Genomic DNA, 24155 nt, shown 5'->3' with positions numbered 1-24155 from the left:
TACTTAAAATGCCTGTTTTAGAACTCCTTTGTAAATTGTCGTGCGCATTTAGGGTAAATGAAATAAACGCCCAAGTCCTTCATAATTATTAAGGATTCTCCTCATTAAGTAAACAATTGTATAACAATATAACTATTATTTTCGCGTCTACTGAATGGAAGACCATCTTCTAAATTGTTTCTGTAGCGATGAATGAGTTTTTATTGTGCTGGAACTCATTACTAATTATCAAGGACTTGGGCGTCAATTTAGTTCACCCTAAATGCGCACGACAACTTATAAAGGAGTTCTAAAACAGACATTTCCAGTATTGAGAAACATTTTCGGATATCCCGAGGGCAATTTCATTACGATTTTATAAACTTTTGTACACTTCGAGTCATCGAAACTTAAAGATTTGAATAGAAATGCGGATATCCTGGAGGGGCCACCATATTCTACAGTGGTAAATATTCTCTAAACTGTATGGGAATGACTTATGCGTAAAATATACGACTCTAGGAGACAGTACGCTTCCAAAAATAAACTTGTTGACAGAAATAAGCAAGGTTTGTTAGGCATTAAACCTGATTATTTAAAGAATCCTTGCAAATGCAGGATATACGGATATATCCTTAATCAGGATGGATATCCTTTTACTGAATAGTACTGAAAGTACTTCGTTTTCAATATAGAGTGAATATGCATCGCTATTCTAACACAATCTTTCTGCATTCCCAAGTTTTAAAGGGGGGTTCTATTCAAATGAGCCAAATTTTCTACTCCAATTTTTTACTTAATTTAGTATTTCTTGTATAATTCTTATATAAATTGGATTTTAATGCAAATGAATGACTAATTTTACTCCAAACACATGACGCAAAATATAGTAAAAGTTAAAAACTTCATATCTTGTATAATTCGAAAAAAATGGAGGTTGAATAAAATTTTGCTGGGGGGTTCTATTCAAGTGAGCGGAAGTGTATGTCCGGATTTAACAAACCCACTGGGTTTCAAATGTCATTTCCATTGCATATACGCAAAAACCTATAATATAAACAGCCAGTAAGAGTAATTTCACTGAAATTGTGACATGAAAGTAAAAGAATATGTAAAATAAAACGGTCTGTTTGTTTCTTACGAATATTGCAACAAAGCAAAATTGCAGAACACAAAAAACCGTGTACACTAGTTTCTTGAAATTATGAATTTTTCCCAAAAAAGTGCAAAGTTTCATGTCAAAATTTCATTGAAATTACTCTAGTGTGGCCCGGTAATTATGAGGATTTATTTGAAATTTAAGCAATGGAATTGACATTTGAAACCCTGTGGTTATATATGTATAAATGTATTATTAAAATCCATTTTTATTATACCTTACTTTAAGAAAAGTAGGGAATCATGGTAGAATAATAAAAGGTAACCTCACTTAAAAAAATCGAAGATACATCTCTGGACTTATAGACATGCTCAATTACAGACTAATTGAACGTATCCAACCCTGCACGACAGGAAAAAACAAAAACAAATTTTGTTTATTTACATTTACACAATGAAACATTTGGTAAGTTAAAAATACAGATGTTCTGCGATAACATTGAAATTCTTTCTTTTATTTCTTATTACAGTGGTAAAGATGGCGAATCTTAGTGGCGAAATGCCAAGATTCCGAGGAAATATCCATGTCAATAGTGATCTCTTAAAATTTGGGACAACAAAGGAAGACTCACAGTGGATTATTTATTTCCTCAGCCTCTGGGCGCCTACGAGGGTTTATATACTTGATACGACAAAAAATGTGCCTCATCGAAATATGGTTTTGGAAGCAAGGTATGTGTGGACGAATTCCTTTGCTAAAAATTTGGAGTCGATTTAACACAGTCCGTTTGTCTTACTGGCTAGGACGCACGATAGTCCAATCCTCCATCCCCCCACTGAAGTTCAAACTTTTTCACTAAAATGATGCCCACAATAACTCTTGAATGAAGTAACCGAATTAATTCCAACTTTGCATATCTTTCGGACGTGGATCAGGTTCGAATATGTACTCTTTAGTGAAAGTAAATTTCTCGGATAGAAATATTTGAATTAGGCTGCCCTTGTTGCTAATCCATTGTTAAAAAAACACTGTCGGAACATCTGAAAACTTGATGAGAACACAATCCCACGACAGAGAATTCTTTGTACTGGTGTTTAAACCGAAACCTAAAGCGTTCCGTGCAGCAACCCAGCATCAAACCAGGACTACAACATTTTAATTTTATTTCTAGTAGAGGATAACACTTCATAAGATATGTGCTCGAAATGTTAAAATATTAAGTCGAATGATTCAAAAACCCCGGCTAAGTGTTATTCTTGCCATATGTATGTATAAGAAGTATATATATATTTCCTGTGTGTGTCTGTTAATGGAATAATTAAGCCTACTGTTTCTGACACCTGGGTACCACAGTTTTTGTAGGAACGCATATATGTACATACATATGTTCGTTTGTGTATTTATTTCTGTATCCAGACTGAAAAATGTAGCTGGGCAGCTAAAGAAATGCAGCGTGTCGTTTGGTCCCAACCCACATTCCGGGCAATTTTTGGGTATTGTGGTATCAATTCGGGTCCAATACGAATTGAGGCGGCTGCATTAATTTATAAAAATAAATGTTCATGATCGAAAGACTTAAGAAGCAAACTCAGTATGTTTTATTTTATTCAGTTCTGCATACAAATCTGTTTTGATTATTACTAACAAGTGAAGTAATTATTAATAAAAAGTGGTGTAATTCGCAAATTGGATTATTGAGTTTAAATATTAACAACAAATTAATGTATGAAAATACAAAATTGTACATAGTATATACATAGATGCTATATGACATATGTATATATGGATATATGTATATAGATGTATCATCTTTAAAGTTATTTATGTTATAGTTTAATTTTTCTCAACTTAGAATTACTCACTAATCTGTGTTTGGCCTTTTTATTTGATATTGTCTCATTTAATTTTCTAATCCTAAAATGCATTCTACATTTAAAAAAAATTGTTTGATTTTTTCTGGCAAATTGATATTATGGCTCAATTGTAAAAGACGGTGTTGTAGGTTGTTACTATGATCTATTTTGGTGCCATTTATAATCATGAAGATGTGCTCAAGCCTTCGTATTGAATTTAAAAAGTTTTGAGTGGGCTTTTTGAGCGAACCCTTTGAAAGTTGATCTACCCAGGAATTGTCTTTTGATTTTTCCTCGTATTCTGGTATATTCATTTTCTTTATAATATACCCCACCATATTTTCAAGAGCGTCACCATGAAGCTGTCCAATGTCATAAACTAATTCCTTTCCAAAATCTTCAAATTCAGATGCTTCCTCCTCCGTTTCTACCAGTTCCAATGGATCTGTAATGTTCTCTTTGTTCTTTACATTTGATATAGAAGAAGAAGAAGAACGAGAAGCAGAAGATTGAATCCATTCTGTTGAATCATTCGCCACATTTTTTGTTTCTTTTAAAATTTCAGTGTTGTGCGCTGAAAAAATATAAATATAATATAGAGTCAGCAAATGGAATAAGGTGATAAACATTTTTACTTGCCTAAGATATATTTTCTAAGCCTATATGTGAATTGTTTTGGGGATGGGTGATCTGCTAGACCACCTTTACTGCGTATCGCACCAAAAAAGTTTTCTAAAACATCTTGATTTAGACGATATGTATATACATATATATTGCATGTTGAAATTTGTTTTTAAGTATGAAAACAGCATTTCGAGGGCATTGCTTGACATGATGATGCCTTTTTGAAATTGTTCCATAGTATTTCTGTGTGGCAGTATAGCTTTACTCATTATGTTTTTCATTTTATTTAAAATTTCAATTTGGTACTCAAGATTAAGCCCATATGGTTCCTGAAAATATATATTAGAATGCACATTATAATACATAAGGGAAATAATGAGATACCTTTTCCTTGTAATTAAATGTATTGGAACTCGAGTTCATAACATCGAACCAATTATTAACGAGTTCAAAAAATTCTGCCGTCTCGTTTGGTTTATAAATTTCATTCTTATCTCAAATATATCAAAACACTTACTCAGGCTTATTTTGATTGGTATGGAGTAAAATGGGTTCATAGGATTCATATTCCACAATTGCTGTCGCTGCACAAGCTTCTCTGTTGGATACATCGAATATTAGTTATCCCCTAAATGATTCATTACTTACTCCCTATGTATTGCACTATTCGGCTCTATTACAACAAATGGTATGGCTCTTTGAAGCAAGCATCGCCGTTTTGAAAATTGAATTATATCTGAAGGCAAAAAGTGGTCTTCACAAATAAATTCCTTCCCATTGAACTTAATTCCACACGCTTGGGACCACTCTTCACGTGCTTCTTTGCATTTTGGAACATTAAAAAAAGATCCATTTCCCCCTGCGTCACTTTTATGGCAAACACAACACGTTCTCATTTTATTTAAGTTTTTTCTTTTATTTTTTAATTTTAAAAATATTAAATTTGAAACGTAACTGACACTGTCTATGTATGTATGTGTTCACCATGATAACCCAATAGACAATGTTTGTCAAATCCGTTTTGACAATGAAATGTTGTCAAAGATTCAATTTAGAAAAAAATTGTAATCATATGATTGCATAAGGTTACCTTTTTTAATTGTACCATGGTAGGGAATAAAGTTAGCAGTTAGATTTTTTCCCAGCAAAAAAATTTGGAAGCTGTGCAATTGGAGTTATGATTTCACAATATCTTTCGATGTAGTCCAACAGAGTTATGAAAAATGCACTCCGTTCGATACATTTTATAAGCAGTTGCTGTAGAGATCCCTACAGAAAAAAACAGTTGGTTGATCCCTATACATTTCTTCAACAAAGATGTCAATATTTGGTCTGTTCCTTTACTTTTAAAAATGGTAACAGTGGCAGAAAATGGCAAAAGTGGTAAACTGCTATCATATAAATTGTATGCTATTAAAAGTAAGGGAACACTTTACAGGTTAAAAATGGTAAGAAATGGTAACCTCAGGCACGTAAAGGAACAGAGCAATTACAAGATAGGAAAAGTCAATTGTTGAAAATTAACTGTAGAGGGAGATAACCTCTGTTGCTACGATATCATAGCAACATTCTGTTAAACGAAAACTGTTATTCATTGGAATATTGACAAGAAAAACATTAAAACTCAAGTTTGACGGCATTCACTTTTGATTTTTTTATTAAATAAACAATAAAAAAAATAAAGAAATAAATTTCAGCCACAAAACACAACGTTAATAGGTGTGTTCGTTTACTCAAAATTTGTACAAATTGTTACTGGATGTTGTTCGTTTACTTTCCAGTACAATGCAAAAGACTGTAGTCGTTTACAAGAAGTTACTGGACTTGTACAAAATTGTACAAATTGTTGAGTAAACGAACACACCTAATGTTTTCTGTCGCGAGAAATGGGAATCAAAAACGATTGGCATTGCTGTTATCAATTCCAGTAAGTTGTGTAGCCATCTGTAACCAAAATGTGGAACTATTAGCATATGTTTTTGGAAAATGCATTTGTTCGGGTCTTTATTGCTATACGTCTTTGTCTTCAAAAGATAAACAAGAGTGTATACATTTCGAAGAATTTGTTATAAAATAAAGAAATAACAACTTAAGTTGCGAACATTTTGCGGTAATTCACGAGACGGAAATTTTTAATGGAGTGGAGTTGGAGTCCATGTCGAAAGCTGAACTAGTGATGGGAAGGCAACATAAAACAACTTTAGGATGATGAAAGAAAATCAGATGCGCTTGGATTAAATCGAGAACGGAGCTCAAATGTGATTGAATTTAATGGAAACTTTTTTTAATTTGTGTTTATATATTAAAGTTCTTTGTGTTCTTGTTTTACACAAATAATTAATGCATTTTATTTATTTTGGGATATTTCGCAATGGCTTGCATTTTAATTGTATATTTGGACTGATTAAAAATGAAATCCGAAGAGAGCCTTTAAATTCAATCCAAAACACTACATCAAAAGCTGTGATTTGGTTCGAAAATGGAGTGCATCCTAGCTGTGGAAGCAAAATGGAGTGCATCCTAGCTGCGCGCTCTCTTGTAAAATTCTTAAGTGAATTCATAGGAAAAGATGTAATGTTCGCAACTTAAATTGTTATTTCTTTATTTTATAACAAATTCTTCGGAATGTATACACTCTTGTTTATCTTTTGAAGAAATGTGTAGGGATCAACCAACTGATTTTTTCTGTAGGGATCTCTACAGCAACTGTTTATAAAATGTATCAAACGGAGTGCATTTTTCATAACTCTGTTGGACTACATCGAAAGATGTTGTGAAATCATAACTTCAATTGCACAACTTCCAAAAATGTTTGCTGGGCATCCACGGATGCAAACGTTTTGCTGAGTAAATTCATAGGACTCCAACGCAAATGTACTCTATGCTCGTACTGATTAGTTTGCATCCGTGGATGCAAACTTTTTGGTGGGATATATGTCAATAAATCCTGATAATGCACTTTATAATCGTATAATTGCATGGTCTAAACCAAGCCAAGATTCATAGGACTCCAACGCAAATGTACTCTATGCTCGTACTCATGGTATGAAAATCACTGAGAAATGCCCTGCAGCCATGGCTTAAAACGTCAAATGGCATGGTACAATAATAATGGTAGATGTACCTGCATAGCTATCCCGTATTACAAAAACATATGGAACTTAGAGCTTCACTTTTTATATGTTAAAAGTGCCATATAGTGTAAAAACATTTCTTTAGCTAGGCTCCAGAATATTCTTGTTGATAAAGTGTTCCAAAAATAGCAAAAGTTCTTCCCAAACTTATGACAGTGAAAAAATATCATTCACTTATTTTCTACTTGACAAGTTTGGCTAATCTGACATCATGATTGCTGGCATCCGATTTGCAGATAAATGTCAGCAGAATTTTTACAAAAATGTTAATTTTTACATTCCCGTACTTTTGGAACAAATTTAAATTAATATCAATATTTGATAAAACTTTCATTCGTAAGTTTTGCTAAAAAAAAATAAACAATTTTATTTTGCCACGCGAATACACATTTTTTGTCCTTGTTTTCAATTTTAAGATATAGTGTTACAGCAGAAGTTTTTTGTTGGAACAATTCAGCGATACATCTACCTTTATGATTGCATAATGACAAAAACAGTACAAAATGTCAACCCTGCTTTTGACAGATTAGGCCATATAAAGAAAAAAATTGTAATCAGCTGTGAGCTGTGGCCTACCTTTACTTTATTCTACCATGCTCGTACTGATTAGTTTGCATCCGTGGATGCAAACTTTTTGGTGGGATATATGTCAAATAAATCCTGATAATGCACTTTATAATCGTATAATTGCATGGTCTAAACCAAGCTTTATATGTAAACTTTCATTTGAATCTAACGACGTGAAAGCGCCATCTAACGTTACATGTAGACATTACTGCTTAGATGACATTTTGTGGAACGAACTTTATTATGATTGGAATTTAATAGTAATCAGCTGATATTACCGGGAAAAATTAAAGTTTTTAATTAAGACATTGGTTAATTGGAAAGAAAAACGTTTAATTCTAATAGGAAAAAAATAGAAAATCCAATAATAATTGTGAAATAGGATATTTGTTATTATTATTTTGCGCACTCATTCATAAACATTCATTTTATGACATTTAATTTTCGTTGCTCTCTACTTTGAGAGGAAGCTTTTCTCGAAGAGAGCAAGAGATGGTTGATACACACACACAAAACAACAGACAGACTGAATGACTGAAGAATTGAATCATTTGCAAAATAGAAGTGCACCAAACATCATTCAATACGACGAAACGCGAGGACCGATTACTGTTAATTAAACTGGAAAGGAGCAAAGTAAATTTATTATTCAAATAAAAAATATAGAACAAAGTGAACTATTCAATTGCGACTTATTATTAATAAATAGAAAATCTAACAAAAGAAAAATTAAATTATTTGAGTAGAAAAAACTACGGTGAAAAAAAGTCCTGAGAGAGAACAAATAAACTGAGAAAAGAGAGTAGAAGGCAACTTAATTGTCAAATGAAATTTGAGTGAACAGTGTGATAAAAAAGAAAACATACGTCACTTTGAACTTTGAAAGCCTTTTATTGACACAGGCAATCAACCAACCACATACACAAAGTCCTTCCCGTAAATCCTTGATTCCCACAGAAATAAAAACTGAAAAAAATGGATTTTAATTTTGGTGATTTGAAAAAAGAAACCAACTCTGCAGTTGAAAACATTTTTGACCGTGCTGATGATGCCAAGAAACACGCTCAGGATATGTTGGGTGACTTTGATGATGTTCTAGGCGGTGGTGGTATTGAAAAATCTGACAATGTCAAATCGGACGGTTTGGCAGATCCTTTGGATCCTCAAGCCTTTGTACAACGTATGTCAGCTGGAGCCAAGGAGGCCCAAGAAGAATTGGATGCCAAATTTTCAAAGAACACCAATGATTTGGACGATTTCTTAGGCCAAACCACCAACAGTGTAAAACAAGGTGTGGCTTCATTGACCAATGACTTTATGAATGCTGAACGTGGGTTTAAGGACACAGCTGGTGATGCTGCCAAGGAAATCGAAAAGAAGGCAGCCCAGGCTGTTGATGATATATTCGGACACTTTGGAGGTGGTGATAACAACTTGAACAAGCCTACGGCCCCCACTGAGAGTGTAGCCACAAATGCAAATAACCAATTTAGTGAGTTTGATGATGCCGATGATGATGAGGATGAACCGGCTGCCATGACAACCTTTGGCAAAACAGCTGCAACAGGCATTGCCGCTAGCAACAAGGATTCCGATAATGATTCACCTTCCATTTCATACAATCCATCACCAGCCAAAAAGTTGCCATCCGATGCTCTCAAGGAGCAAGACAATGAGAAGTTCATTTCAAGTGAAGACCTCTTGGGTGATTTCAAAGATGAACGCACCGCTACTCCAGATTCTCAGGCTTCAGCCACCAATTATTCAGCACCTTTAGCTAAATTGCAAGAACCAAAAACCACAGATTTGGATGCAGATGATTTTGATGATGATTTTGTACAAGCTGAAATTCCAAAACACAATACAGAAGAGGCGACTAACATTCCATCGGCACCAGTTGTAGAATCGACACCAGTATCAGTAGCAACACCTAAACCAGTTCCTGTACCAGTGGAACCGGTAAAAGAACAGCCAACCCCTGTACCAGAAATCAAAAAGGAGGTGCCAGCACCTGCAGCTCCAGCTGTTGCTACTCCATCGACGACTGCTCCTACTCCAGTAGTTACGAAACAATCCTCGCCAGTGGCACCTAAGCCAACCACAGCAACAGTATCGAAGACAACACAAGAACAACCTAGTATTGTATCAGTTGAGGATATTTTCTATAAATATGGTTTGGGTAAGTTGAAGAAAATTGTTAATTTTGTTGTTTGTTTGAGGGATGAGGAGAAGAAATCATGTTCGATGAAAAAGAAGAGTGTCCTAGAAATATTTTGTTTGATTTTCTTTCAAAAATATGAGGAATTATTTTGTTTGCCACCACCATAAAATTAGTTTTGAAAGCCATAAAATTAGTTCCGTTTCCAAAAAAAAAAAAAAATCGCAAGGGTATTACAAGGACAAATTTTATGTTGACAAAAGTAATTTCACAATAAGAAGCATGTAGTTGGACTTCCAAGCTTTATACCCTATATTTTGTTTATGGGCACCACCCGCATTGCTAGGAAAATTTTTTCAATTTATTAAAAATACCTAGTCAGAATTCGTTCGAAAATTTGAGACTTTCTCAAAACTAGGTCACCTACTTGTCTAAATTTCAAAACGATTCAGAAAAGTCTGAAAGGCTGAAATGCGGTTAAAACCCAACAGAACTCATAAACGATGCGTATTGTGAATATGCCTCTGTCTTATTTGTGGACGGGCTTGAAATTTTAGATACCATTAAATTCCAAACTTCGTTGTTAGAGTGAAGATCATTTTCAAATGAATTGGTTCGTCTGAATAATCGAAGATAGTTTAAGCAAAGGGAAGGAGACTCTCAATGATTCCACACACCCATCAAATGATGGGACCGGTTTCGCCGTTGGTCAGGTTTAAAATTTTTTTGGGGTTTCGGCCATCAAAATGTTTTAAACATCGAAAACGTCATGTTCCTGCAAAAAGTGTATTAAAAATAGAAAACGTCGTAAACTTTTAAAAGATGACTATGTTCAAAAAATGGCTTCTCAAGTTCTAGCCAATGTTAAAAGTGTCATAAAGACATTTAAATAATGACTCGACTCATAGAGAGTCGGTCTTCTTGGTATAGAGCGTCTATGCAAAAATGCAAAAATACAAACATACAGAAATAGAAAAATACGAAAAAGGAACAAATTTCCATTCTTTACCAACAGTTTGATTTTTTTTAACAGCCTGTTTCACTATGTCGAACGAAAATGAAAACGGAAGAAAAACTACTAAACTCGTGTATGATTTTCAAATTTTGTAGCTGTTTCGAAAAAAAAAACAAAGTCAATATTACCATGAAAATCAAAGTTTAGGAGTTTTTCGTTCGCATTCATTTTCTTTCGACATAGTGAAACATGCCCTAAATCGTAAGTTTCTTTTAATAGCCGACCTTCGGCCGGGATTTTGCGACTTTCTCCTATGGACAGGTGCAAATCTCGGGAACGGGAACACAATTTGTTTTTAATTTATAATTTTTCTCTAAGTAGCCGGCCATTAAACAAAGGAATTTTCGGAACTTCAGAGGCGCATATCTCGGGAAGTATACATTTACCCAAAAAGTGTTATACGTCGTTGGAATCAGGACGAAAATCACTATCTGCATACTGTCGGTAAAGGAAAGATATGCCAAAATACAGAAAAACAAAATACAAAAAATATAAACATACAAAATATAAAAAAAGTAAAAAAGTATCAGTCGGCTTTGCCGACAGAGATATACCCTCAGCCTGTGAATATTGAAACAATTTTTTCCCAAAATAGTATGTATTTAGGGGGTTTTGAACATTTTGGGCGTTTGAAGACCAAAGACCAAAAGTTTTGCGGAGGAGATACTAAAAGGAATGGATCGACATTGACCGTTATGGAAGTGGATCTCCAGAACTTTTACCATCGTAATTGAGGCAGCGAATGCAAGTTGCTTCAACAAAAATCAAAGTGATTCGATGTTAGGTCTTAAAGTGAACTTATCCTAAATTTTGTGTGGGAGGTACCGGATGGAGTGGACAAATATAGTCCATATTTGAACCTGATCTATATCTGGTAGATATATTAGGATGTGTAAAGTATAGACCAATTCGGCCACACCCTTCAAATGTTACCGTACGAAAAATTTTTCCGAAAATTTTTGAACTTTGGTGGGGGAGGTACCTGAAGGAGTGGACCGATATGGCTTATCTTGAAACTTAAACTATTTTCTCAGGAAGTATGGACTTGCCCCTAATGAAACTTGTACCGTCGTATGGAGCGCAGTGAATACAAGTTGTTAAAACAAAAATCAAAGCGATTCGAGATATGGCCCTAAACTGAACTTTTCCGAAATTTTGTGTGGGAGGTACCCGAAGGAGTTGACCGATATAGCCCATCTTCGAACTTAAACTAAGTTTGGGTAAAATAACGAGTGATTTGTTAAGAGCTTGATAACTTTTTTTTTTAAAAAATACGCATAAAATTTGCAAAATCTCATCGGTTCTTTATTTGAAACGTTAGATTGGTCCATGACATTTACTTTTTGAAGATAATTTCATTTAAATGTTGACCGCGGCTGCGTCTTAGGTGGTCCATTCGGAAAGTCCAATTTTGGGCAACTTTTTCGAGCATTTCGGCCGGAATAGCCCGAATTTCTTCGGAAATGTTGTCTTCCAAAGCTGGAATAGTTGCTGGCTTATTTCTGTAGACTTTAGACTTGATGTAGCCCCACAAAAAATAGTCTAAAGGCGTCAAATCGCATGATCTTGGTGGCCAACTTACCGGTCCATTTCTTGAGATGAATTGTTCTTCGAAGTTTTCCCTCAAAATGGCCATAGAATCGCGAGCTGTGTGGCATGTAGCGCCATCTTGTTGAAACCACATGTCAACCAAGTTCAGTTCTTCCATTTTTGGCAACAAAAAGTTTGTTAGCATCGAACGATAGCGATCGCCATTCACCGTAACGTTGCGTCCAACAGCATCTTTGAAAAAATACGGTCCAATGATTCCACCAGCGTACAAACCACACCAAACAGTGCATTTTTCGGGATGCATGGGCAGTTCTTGAACGGCTTCTGGTTGCTCTTCACTCCAAATGCGGCAATTTTGCTTATTTACGTAGCCATTCAACCAGAAATGAGCCTCATCGCTGAACAAAATTTGTCGATAAAAAAGCGGATTTTCTGCCAACTTTTCTAGGGCCCATTCACTGAAAATTCGACTTTGTGGCAGATCGTTCGGCTTCAGTTCTTGCACGAGCTGTATTTTATACGGTTTTACACCAAGATCTTTGCGTAAAATCTTCCATGTGGTCGAATAACACAAACCCAATTGCTGCGAACGGCGACGAATCGACATTTCACGGTCTTCAGCAACACTCTCAGAAACAGACGCAATATTCTCTTCTGTACGCATTCGTGTGGTTGGTTTAATGTCCAATAAAGTAAACTGAGTGCGAAACTTGGTCACAATCGCATTAATTGTTTGCTCACTTGGTTGATTATGTAGACCATAAATCGGACGTAAAGCGCGAAACACATTTCGAACCGAACACTGATTTTGGTAATAAAATTCAATGATTTGCAAGCGTTGCTCGTTAGTAAGTCTATTCATGATGAAATGTCAAAGCATACTGAGCATCTTTCTCTTTGACACCATGTCTGAAATCCCACGTGATCTGTCAAATACTAATGCATGAAAATCCTAACCTCAAAAAAATCACCCGTTATTAGGAAAGCCAAGTTTGAACCGAATCGGTTTATCCGTTCGAGAGTTATCGTGCGCTCCAGCCAGCCAGACAGACGGACGGACATTGCTCAATCGACTCCAAATTGTGTGAAACACATTTCGTCCAAACATACTTGGGGTCTAAAACCATTATTTCGATGAGGCATATTTTGCCCGTATGAAAGTGTATGTACCCTCGTTAGCATAAATGCTGAGGGTATAAAAATCAAAAAATACAAAAACGCTAAAATATAAGCACACAAACAGCTGGCGGATAAATTTGAAATTTTAACCACAGCTAGATCTTTCCGTCCTGATTAGAAAGATCACTGGGGGGAAGTCCATACTTCCCGAGATATGGGCCTCTGAAGTTTTAAAAAAATTACAATTAAGTAAATCCGATTTTTTTCCGCCAGCAGCTGGGGGACTATTCAAATTGTTCCTTATTTTATCGAGTTGACTCCCCTACGTGTTAAAAATACATTTCCTCATATGGTTGAGCTTAAGCTTCCTTCTCTGTCATCTACGACAGACCCTTACTGACTACAAAAATTATATTGCTCCTAAATACATTGTCATTCAGTCTATCCAAGTCCTTAGAGACATGTCTTCTTGATGCCTTCGTCTTCCTAAGCGTCCATCATCTTAGAGACAATTTTGGGTACAATTATGGTGCAATTTTCGGGAGAGTCACAGTGGTGCAGAGGTAAGCACGTCCGCCTTGCACTCAGAAGGTCTGCGGTTCAATTCCTGACCAGATCATCAAAATTTTCCGCAGTAGCAAATCCCCTCAGTGTAATGCTGGCTTACATTTCCTAAGTATTTCAGTCATGTGGTGTCGTAAGACACGTCGTTCGCCATATCATTGAGCCAATATGAATCGGCGTGCACTCATGGATATGAGAGAGGGAAGTCCCCCTTGTCCTTTTAGGGGATGTTGTCGGAACATATGAATGTATGTATGTAACGCAGCCTCCGGAAGTTTTAAATGTAAGCTTCTTGTGTTCACGAGGATGTGGGTAGAAATTCCAGCCCAGCTCATAATTGTGAAAGTTTGTGTCAAATTGTATTCTATTCCGTTGTAAATTGAACGGTCTTAGTGTTATTTTCTGGTTTCCGATTATTACACATGACTGTCATTTACTGAATAACTTTTGTAACTCCACGAAATATTCACGTCTGTTTTACAATAGCCGTCGTCAGTTCGCCAGTGCAAATTTCCGAACCGATTGAAGCGCAAGTGGATAAAACTTTGCTCAAGTGTATTTTAAGTCTGTTAAATTTGGCATTAAAGTTCAATGCAATTGCACCGTCGCAAAGTTCCGTTAGCACCCTTGATTTTACCTTACGGGTTTGGAAGTTTATGATTGAACCGTTGCACAGTGGTCCAAATCACTGATCTAGCGGCACGAAATTAATAACTTGGAAACGAATGGAGATATCTTCCTGAAATTTTGCACAAACGTAGTATGTGTCCGTGGGTAATAATGGACTAAATATGAACAACATCAGCTAATATTTTGGTATAGCCCCCATATAACGGTACCTCCTGATATTCGGTATTTTGAGGATTTAAGCCACCCTTTCCTTCCAAATTAGTTGTAATTTGGTACTTAGGGTTCCTAGTAATCACTAAACCTTTCCACCAAAAATTGTGGACGTAGGTCCACGTTTGGGTATAGGCCCCTTTTAAGGTACCTCCCGATTTCCAGTAGTTTGGAGGTTTAAAGCTACATTTCCGGCCAAATTAGGTGTTATTTGGTATTTGAGGTTCCCAGTGGACACAAACATTCTCCACCAAAAATTGTGAACATAGGCCTACGTTTTGATATTGTCCCCATATAACGGTACCTCCCAATATTCGGTATTGTTAGGATTTTCTCAACATTTTCAGACCAAATAAGCTGAATTTTGGCATAGGAGTTTCTCGTTGGTTATACATCTACTCCAGCAAAAATTGTGACCATAGGTCCCCATATAACTGCACCGACAGATTTTCGCTATTTTGAGGATTTAGACTATTGTTCAAGACCATTTATCAGCAAGATTTGCAACTATTTGCAGCTAAATTGGGGTCATTCGGAATCTAGGAAGTCCAAATGAATTTGTAAAACCAAAATTGGACCTTAGAGGACCTTTGTAGTTACGCTCCATTCAACAAAAGTATATTGCCCTAAAAACATAAAAAAATAATAATTTTTGAAAATTTATTTCTATAAAACCATGTAACTTCAGGCCCCAAAACATTTTTTATACCCTACATCACACAGTGGTAAGGGGTATTATGTCTTTGTGCATTTGTATGTAACATACAAAAGGAAACGAAATAGACCCATAGTTCCTTTTGGGGATATATATATATATATATAATCACTTTCTGAATCGATTTATGCATGTCCGTCCGTCTGTCCATGTATTTTTGTTCGATTCAGCTGAAAATTGGGGACTATAATTTTTTCAGCCATAGGAAGAACGCTATTGATTTTGGTGAAAATCGGTTCAGATTTGGATATAGCTTCCATATATATTTTCAACCGATTTCACGTATTTGCTGCACCAAACACGCTATATACGTCTGATTTTGATGAAATTTTTAGTGTGTGACTCAATTCGGTCTAGAAATAAGTGTGCCAAATTCTATCGAAATCGGTTCAGATTTGGATATAGCTCCCATATATATTTTCGGCCGATTTCACGTATTAGCTGCACCAAACACGCTATATACGTCGGATTTTTATGAAATTTGGAATGTTTGACTAAATTTGGTCTAAAAATAAGTGTACCAAATTATATCGAAATCGGTTCAGATTTGGATATAGCTCCCATATATATTTTCGACCGATTTGACGTATTTGCTGCACCAAACACGCTATATACGTCGGATTTTGATGAAATTTGGAATGTTTGACTAAATTTGGTCTAAAAATAAGTGTACCAAATTATATCGAAATCGGTTCAGATTTGGATATAGCTCCCATATATATTTTCGGCCGATTTCACGTATTTTCTGTACCAAACACGCTATATATGTCCGATTTCAATGAAATTTGGAATGTGTGACTGAATTTGGTCTAGAAATAAATGTGTCAAATTATATCGAAATCGGTTCAGATTTGGATATAGCTTCCATATATATTTCCAGCCGATTTCGCGTATTTTTGCAATGTGTGACTGAATTCGGTCTGGAAATAAATGTGCGAAATTATATCGAATATATTTATTTTATTTTACATATTCACAGTGGCGTAGGGTATCATATAGTCGGCCCCGCCCGACTTTGATCCTTTCCTTACTGGTTTTAAATTTAACTTACACCCTCCTCTATCAATAAAAAATAAACTTTGTTTAGTTTTATTACGAATTTGTTTAACAATTAAACAAATATGAAATCAGGTTTTTAGCAACAATTTTGTTTAAATCTGATGCATCAACATTTCTTGCACTTGACAGTGAATAACTGAGTGAATATTTACAATAACAAAAAAAGTAAAAACAAATTTTTAGTCAGCAGAGTGTCTGTAATCGATACAATGGAAAACATTTCGCAATTTTATACTTTGATTTTTTGACTTTCGCGACGCTACATCAATGGTTTGGACCAGTGTGCGCCGCATAGACTCCTTCAAAGTTCCGTTAGCAGCCTTGATTTTACCTCACGGGTTTGGAAGTTATTTATGACGGAACCGTTGTAGTCATTGATTACCTCGAAAGTAGAGTTTTCAACGTTCATTTTTGGAAGTTGATTCCAGTAAAACTTTCGTACAAAAGCATTTAAATATTGGGAAAATGTACTTGGGATGACGAGGTAAACACAAATCAGTTCAAATCATAAATAATTTAAACTTTTCTATAAAATAATTATCCATACATGATTTCTCATTCTCTCTCTCTCTCTCCTGCAACCCTATAAATAATTTAGTTTTATTTATTATAATATTTAAAGAAAAAATCTTTACAGCTTTGTTGTTATCGTTATTATTTACTTTTTATTTTTCATTTTGTGATAAATATGTTTATTTTTGTTCATTTTGCATCTCGTTTTGTATGCGTTGAGATTTGTTTAGTTGAAAAAAAAAAAAAAAATGGAAATAATATATTTTTAATTAGCATTGTGGTTTTACGTCTTAAAAAAAAACTCATCTCCCTTCCATACGACCGATCACTATACATCTATCAGTCTGCCAATTAGCAATAGTAATCTATTTGCTAAACATTTGTGTGTGTGTACTTAGAGAATTGTGGAAAAATAAAACTAAATATTGCATCTTGAGAATTTTCATACAAAACAAAATGTTTGTTTGCAAGAATTTTTCTATTAGTTACCAGGTTCATATTTTAGCCTGGTTTGTGCTATACATTTTGGTATTATGGGCTTAATGTTTAAACTTCTTTTCGCTGTATTTTGTTTTATTTTATTTGTTGCGTGTTTACCATTAGTATTTTTTTATTCCTTCTCTTCTTGGTCGTCTTATACATTTTTTTATATAAGTAAAGTGAAATGGTTTTTATTTTGTTATTATCATTGTTGTGAATCATATTTTCCATATGAGTGTGGTAGTTGCGTTGTTGCCGGTCGGTCGGGTGGTCGGAGGTGCCTGCCTGCCGACATTATGACTTTGGTTGGTATGTTTGTGAATAATGATGTCATTCATACAATCAGCCGGCAAGCAGCAGCAATTCGACAACTAAACCAAACCAAAAAAGCAAAATTTTGTCTTATGCCAATACTTTTTACAAAATGTCATGTCTTGTTTTAGCCTATTGTTGTTTTATTTTTGGAATAGGGGAGGGTGTTGGTTGGGTCACTTGCCTCTTTTGTGTCAATAAAGCGGGGGGATGCATTTGGCATACAAATCCACCACCACCTCCCAACTAGTCAGTTCTTTTTTGGGTGTTATAAAGCTTTAATTAAAGACCCGCAGACTTGGTTTTAGACACGATTTGTTTATTGTCTACATAAAATGCCGGTTACTTTATAACTTGATTTTGTGAAATTCTCATTTGTCATAGCTGCTATTGTTGTTGGTTCGCTGGTTGCTAGCTTGCATTGCTGTTTCATTCAGCCATCCAGCCAGCCAACTAGTCCCATCATAATAATTACCATGAGTCATGGTGTTTATTGTATTCTATCATCGTCATGCCTACAACAGCTACAACACCTAACTAGACTGTGATTTAGTTTTATTTCTTCTATTTTTAGTTAACTTATTTCATTATTGATCTTGAAATGCCATTTACGGTAACACAACTTAAAAGGGTTTTCCATCATAAGTATATTTAAGCGATAATGGATGCTTTCAAACGTAAAGAAGGAAGACAACAGAAAAAAACGGAAAATATTTTGACCTCCATTGACCTTTTGTTATGAATATAAAAACTATTTCTCTTAACTTCCTCTGTGGTGTCAAACTAATTGTTTGTAACTTCATGTCATTGACATTGTCTCTCGTCTGTCCCATGGCAACCAAATTATAAATATACTCCGCATGGGTATTTTTGGTTTTTTTATAGATTTAGAAATAATCATTTTTAGTGTGGTTTTTATCACTTATGGAAAGAATACCCTTTTTTCTACGCAATGGAATTTTTTGTTTATGTCCCCTTCCGTTTTTATCACCCAGAATAAAATACACGTGTAACAAATTTTTATTTCATGACATATCCGTGATGACAATGTGTGTGGTAGTGGCAGGGTAGTGAGGTAATAAAAAAGTAATTGTGAAAGTTTATGTCTAATTCTTATCTGTTATAAATCGACCACACTTGGAATATAACACACGGCTATAAAGGGTGGAGTTAGGAGGATGTCAGTTTGATACAGAATGTTGGGCAGGATGTTTTTTTTACAGGTCTATCTATATAAAGATCAGTATTCAATTCCTTGTACTATTTTAGATTTTGCAACACATTTTGGCATAAAAGTGACTTGGTACCTTATGTTTGAAAATGGGCTGTAGGGAGGGTTCACGTTTCTAACACCTCGAAGTAATAATTTTAGGCTCTACAAAATCAGCATGAGATTCTACGTCGATTTAGCAATATTCGTCGTTGTGGGAAAATATCACTTTTATTGGACAATAAATAAACATATTTTAGGATAACTCAAACTGGATTTTTGGGGAATTCTCTAATTCATTTATAGTGTTACGGACAAAAATCAGTAACATTTAAATGCTTACAATTTGGGTAATTAACGACATTTTTATACCTTCAGCATTTATGCTAACGAGGGTATATACACTTCCCTACGGGCAAAATGTGCCTCATCAAAATAATGGTTTTAGACCCCAAGTATGTTTGGACGAAATGTGTTTCAGACTATTTGGAGTCGACTGAGCAATGTCCGTCCGTCTGTCTGTCTGTCTGGCTGACTGGAGCGCACGATAACTCTCGAACGGATCAATCGATTCGATCAAAATTTTGGCTTTCGTAATATTTTGTCAAAACTTAGTTTAAGTTCGAAGATGGGTTATATCGGTCCACTCCTTCCGGTACCCCCCCACAGAATTTCGAAAATGTTCGGAAAATTTGTACGTATGATAACTCTTGAAGGGAGTAAGCGATTTGGTCCATTTGCAAGTCGTGAAATGTCTACCAGACTTATATAAGTTAGGACCTGCTCTCGAATCGCTTTAATTTTTGTTTTAGCAACTTGTTTTCACTGCCCCCTATACGACGGTACAAGTTTCATCAAGGGCAAGTCCACACTTCCTGAGAAAATAGCCCCAAAGTTGAAAAAAAAAACCCTATGACACTGTGTGAGGTGGTTGGAGCGCAAGATAACTCTCCAATGGATCTGCCGATTCGGTCCAAAATTTGGACTTAGTAATATTTTGTCCAAACATAGTTTAAGTTCGATGATAAGCCATATCGGTCCACTCCTTCAGGTACCTCCCACACAAAAGTTCAAAAATGGTCGGAAAAAATGTTCGTACGGTAACTCTTGAAAGGAATGGCCGAATTGGTCCATACTTTACATATCCTAATATATCTACCAGATATAGATCAGGCTCAAATATGTTCTATATTTGTCCACTCCATCCGGTACATTCGGATAAGTTCACTTTAAGACCTGCAATCGAATGACATTGATTTTCGTTGAAGCAACTTGCATTAGCTGCCTCAATTACGATGGTAAAATTTTTTTCAGGAGTCCATACTTCTTGAACAAACAGCCCGAAGGGTGTGAAAACCCCCTATGGCACCATATGTAGTTGCTGGAGATCCACTTTCATAACGGTCAATGTCGATCCATTCCTTTTAGTATCTCCTCCGCAAAACTTTTGATCTTTAAACCTAATCAACATTTTTGTCGGTTCAAACGCCCAAAATTTTTAAAAACCCCTAAATACTCACGTTTTTTTGGGAAATTTTTTTTTTCAATATACACATGCTGAGGGTATATCTCTGTAGGCAAAGCCGACTGATACTTTTTTACTTGTTCTCCTTGGATTATCCTAAAACACCTCCTCCTAAAAAAATTTTTAAACAAATCATATCTTTTAAAAATTAGGCCGTCCAACAAATTTTGCCCTTTATGAATTCAGTTTAGGCGCCCACATTTATTTAAAGTCCACGTCCTTTAAAATCTTATTTAGGCCCTCCAAAATTTTTTGGAAAGTCTACGTCGTTCAAAAATTCATTTAGGCACTCCAAAAATTTTTTGAAATGTCCTTGTCTTTAAAAATTCATTCAGGCCCCCAAAAACATCTTAAAAAAAATCTACGTCTTTGAAAAATTCAGTTTAGGCCATCCAACAAATTTGTAAAAAATCCACGTCAAGAAATTTAAAAAAAAATCCACGTCATTTATATGTTAGTTTAGGTCCTCCAAAAAATTGTAAAAAATACACGTCTACTTAAAAATTAAATTTAGGCACTCTAAAAAAATTTTAAAAAAATCCACGTCTTTTAAAAATTCAGTTTTGTCTCCCTAAAAACGTTAAAAAAACCCTCGTCTATTAAATATCCGGTTTAGGTTCTCCAAAAAAATTAAAAAAAATCCACGTCCTTTAAAATCTTATTTAGGCCCTCCAAAATTTTTTAGAAAGTCTAAGTCCTTTAAAAATTTATTTAGGCACTCCAAACATTTTTTGAAATGTCCTTGTCCTTAAAAAGTCATTCAGGCCCCCAAAAAATCTTTAAAAAAATCCACGTCTTTGAAAAATGCAGTTTAGGCCATCTACCAAAGTTGTAAAAAATCCACGTCAAGAAAATTTAAAAAAATCCACGTCTTTCATATGTAAGTTTAGGCCCTCCAAAAAAGTGTAAAAAATACACGTCTTCAACAATTATTTAAAAAATCCACGTATGCTAAAAATTCCGTTTAGATCCCTTAAAAAAATTACCTCGTCTATTAAAAATCCGGTTTAGGTTCTCCAAAAAAATTTAAAAAATCCACGTCCTTTAAAATCTTATTTAGGCCCTCCAAAATTTTTTAGAAAGTCTAAGTCCTTTAAAAATTTATTTAGGCACTCCAAACATTTTTTGAAATGTCCTTGTCCTTAAAAAGTCACTCAGGCCCCCAAAAAATCTTTAAAAAAAATCCACGTCTTTCATATGTAAGTTTAGGCCCTCCAAAAAATTGTAAAAAATACACGTCTTCAACAATTATTTAAAAAGTCCACGTCTGCTAAAAATTCCGTTTAGGTCCCTTAAAAAAATTACTTTATAAATCCACGTCTCTTAAAAATTCAGTTTAAGATCCTTCAAAAATTATTTTAATAATCTACGTCATTCAAAAAATTTAGTGTAGGCCGTCCAAAATAATTTTAAGAAAATCCATGCATTCTAAAAATTCATTTTAGGACCTTCTAAAAATTGTTTTAACAAATCCACGTCATTTAAAAGTTCAGTTAAGGTCCTCCATTTTTTTTAATCCACGGCCATCAAATTTCTGTTTAGGCCCTCCGAATTTTTTTTTCAAAAATTCCACTCTTTTAAAAATCAGTTTAGGACCTCCTAAACAGCTTTTAAAAAATCCACGTCTTCTAAAAATTCGTTTTAGGGCCTCTTAAATTTCTTTTAAAAAATCCACGTCTTCTAAAAACTCAATTTAGGATATCCCAAATTTCTTTTAAGAAATACACGTCGTTCTTGTTGTGTATTGTTGACCTGTGATCATGAAATTTTTATATGATGATATTTGTCGGCTTGAGGTCAGTAAAAAGCAGTGTTTATTTTTAGTGCATAGTTTTGTTCTTTATTCCGATATTTCGATTGGTTTCCTTCACTGTGTGTGCTAAACGCCTTCTAAAATTCCTGTCTTCTGAATACTCGGTTTAAAATTTACGTCTTTTTTTAATTACGTCTCCAAATATTATTATTTTTTAATTTACGGCTCCAAAAAACTTTTTTAAAAAATGTAATTCTTTTAAAGAGTTTTTTTAAATAAATGTCTTCTAAAATTTGTTACAAAAAATGTACGTTTTTTAATTTTTTTTCTGAAAAATTTGCGACTTTTAACAGTTTCATTTTCTAAAAAACAACTTACGTCTTCTATTTTTTTTTAATTTAAGTCTTCTAAAATTAAAAAAAGTTTACGCCTTCTAAAATTAAACAAAATACGTCAAAAACTTTTTACAAAAAATTTACGTGTTCTAATTTTTTAAAACATTTTTGTTTTCTAAATTTTTGTCAATTATTTTTTTAATAAACGTCCACGTCCTCTAATTTTTTAATAAATCCACGGCTTACAATTTTTTTAATAAATCCACATCTTCCATTTTTTAATTAACCCACGTCCTCTAATTTTAATAAACCCACGTACTCTAATTTTTTTACTAAATCCACGCCCTCTAATTTTTTTTAATAAATTCACGTCCCCTAATTTCTTAAATAAATTCACGTCTTCTAATTTTTTAAATAAATCCATGTCCTCTAATTTCCACTTCTCCAATTGCAGTGCGGTTTAAGGGCAAGTCTCAGATCGTTTCAAAATTTTTGGTAGCCTGAGTTAATGCTCCAAAAGCTCTAAATAAACCCCTGATGGGAGTCAAAATAAAAAATGGGGCATCAGTAATATTATATACGAAAGGAGTATCCGATTTGGCCGTAACTTTATACAAATTCTACGATTTCTTCCAAACGTAGATCATTTTTCGAGAAGGTTTAAATAGGGTATCTTCGGGTACCTCCCTTACAGAAGTTCACAATTTTCGCATAAAAGCAGTCTAAGAGCTGTTTGAGGATCATTTTGAATTTTTTATCGAAGGTTTTCTTGCGGTCCTGTTTACCACCACAAAATGTGTTTTGGAGACAAGTTCATGCTTCCAGACATAATGATGATCCAAAAGCTCTAAAAATAAAATAACTACAAGAAAAGTTTCTATATCATGGCAGCAGGTTCATACGTCCAAAAAAGGTCATACAATTCTAAGAAATCCCTAAAACAGGTATGGACAGATTATTTTTTGTTGCATACTTTAGGGTGTTGTTGTTGTGTGCGAGCATGGTTCTTCAATGAGTTTAAATGTGTGAGGGCATGTGCCCTCCTTTGAACCAAATGCATAATTATTAAGGAAAAGGATTTCGGCTGTGTATCCGGTAATCAGTATTCGATCTGTCCGCAGATGAAAGTCTCTAATTCTGAGGGTATATCTCTGTCGGCAAAGACGACTGATACCTTTTCACTTGTTGTTTCTTCTAAGTTTAAAAATAAGCACCAACTAACGCTTTCAAGAGGGTTTCTTTTGAAAATCATCAATCATAAGGTATTCTATATTTTCAAAAATTTACACATACCACCGCAATGCTTGATGGTAAGTGTGGCGCTTTAAAGATTCTCCGAGTCTATACAATATTATAAAATCTTTTTTTGTGCTTTGATACTCATTGGAAATCTTATAAGGAATTAATTCAATTGTTGGCATTTTTCTTTGCACAAATTCCACGACATAGACCCCGACACCCAATAGCTTTCTATGTGTACATTAGCTGTAGCTGATGTAGCCCTTTACCTTGCAACACAAAAATAAGAAATGTACCTTCCTTTTTGTCTGAGAATTTGTGTTATAAATACATATCACATTGCGTGTAGGGTATTGCCATTGTTTGCTCTTAACGCCCCAGATATGATTGCCTTAAGAGTTTTTATTGTTTTTTCCATTTTTGTTTTTTTTTTCTTTCTCCTTTTATTGTCATTGACATAAATTTCTTCATGTCTTCATTCATTTTCCATGCGGTGGTATGTCATTCCACA

General features: G+C 34.6%; 2 protein-coding genes and 1 long non-coding RNA gene across 6 annotated transcripts in view; 2 read left to right on the top strand and 1 right to left on the bottom strand.

The window, feature by feature from the left end:
* The first annotated feature begins 1455 nt into the window (after positions 1-1455).
* Positions 1456-2764, top strand: LOC141395523 (uncharacterized). Its single transcript, XR_012410657.1, has 2 exons — positions 1456-1543; positions 1608-2764. It is a non-coding gene; the product is annotated as an uncharacterized lncRNA (long non-coding RNA).
* A 4737-nt stretch (positions 2765-7501) lies between these two features.
* The window catches only part of Rtnl1 (reticulon), a 113500-nt gene continuing 96846 nt past the window's right edge, over positions 7502-24155 (top strand). The window contains exon 1 of one of the 4 annotated variants that reach the window (XM_073971559.1): positions 7502-9435. In XM_073971559.1, the coding sequence (XP_073827660.1) occupies positions 8232-9435 (1204 nt within the window). In that variant the 5' untranslated portion in view covers positions 7502-8231. The remainder of the gene's footprint in view (positions 9436-24155) is intronic. The other 3 variants (XM_073971557.1, XM_073971556.1, XM_073971558.1) reach the window with 3 other exon arrangements.
* On the bottom strand, positions 10136-15140 carry LOC141395520 (uncharacterized). Its single transcript, XM_073971593.1, has one exon. It carries the CDS (start codon positions 12840-12842, stop codon positions 11766-11768), a length of 1077 nt encoding a protein of 358 aa, XP_073827694.1. The 5' UTR covers positions 12843-15140; the 3' UTR covers positions 10136-11765.

This window comes from Musca autumnalis, unplaced genomic scaffold (genome assembly GCF_047663935.1).
Source record: "Musca autumnalis isolate F117 unplaced genomic scaffold, ASM4766393v1 scaffold_2, whole genome shotgun sequence".
NCBI classification, from domain to species: domain Eukaryota; kingdom Metazoa; phylum Arthropoda; class Insecta; order Diptera; family Muscidae; genus Musca; species Musca autumnalis.
Note: the sequence above shows the minus strand (reverse complement) of the source record. Positions and strands in the feature narration are given on the sequence as shown.

Coding starts and splice junctions, on each gene's coding strand:
- LOC141395520 (XM_073971593.1), bottom strand. CDS start 12,842: ATGAATAGACTTACTAACGAGCAACGCTTGCAAATCATTGAATTTTAT.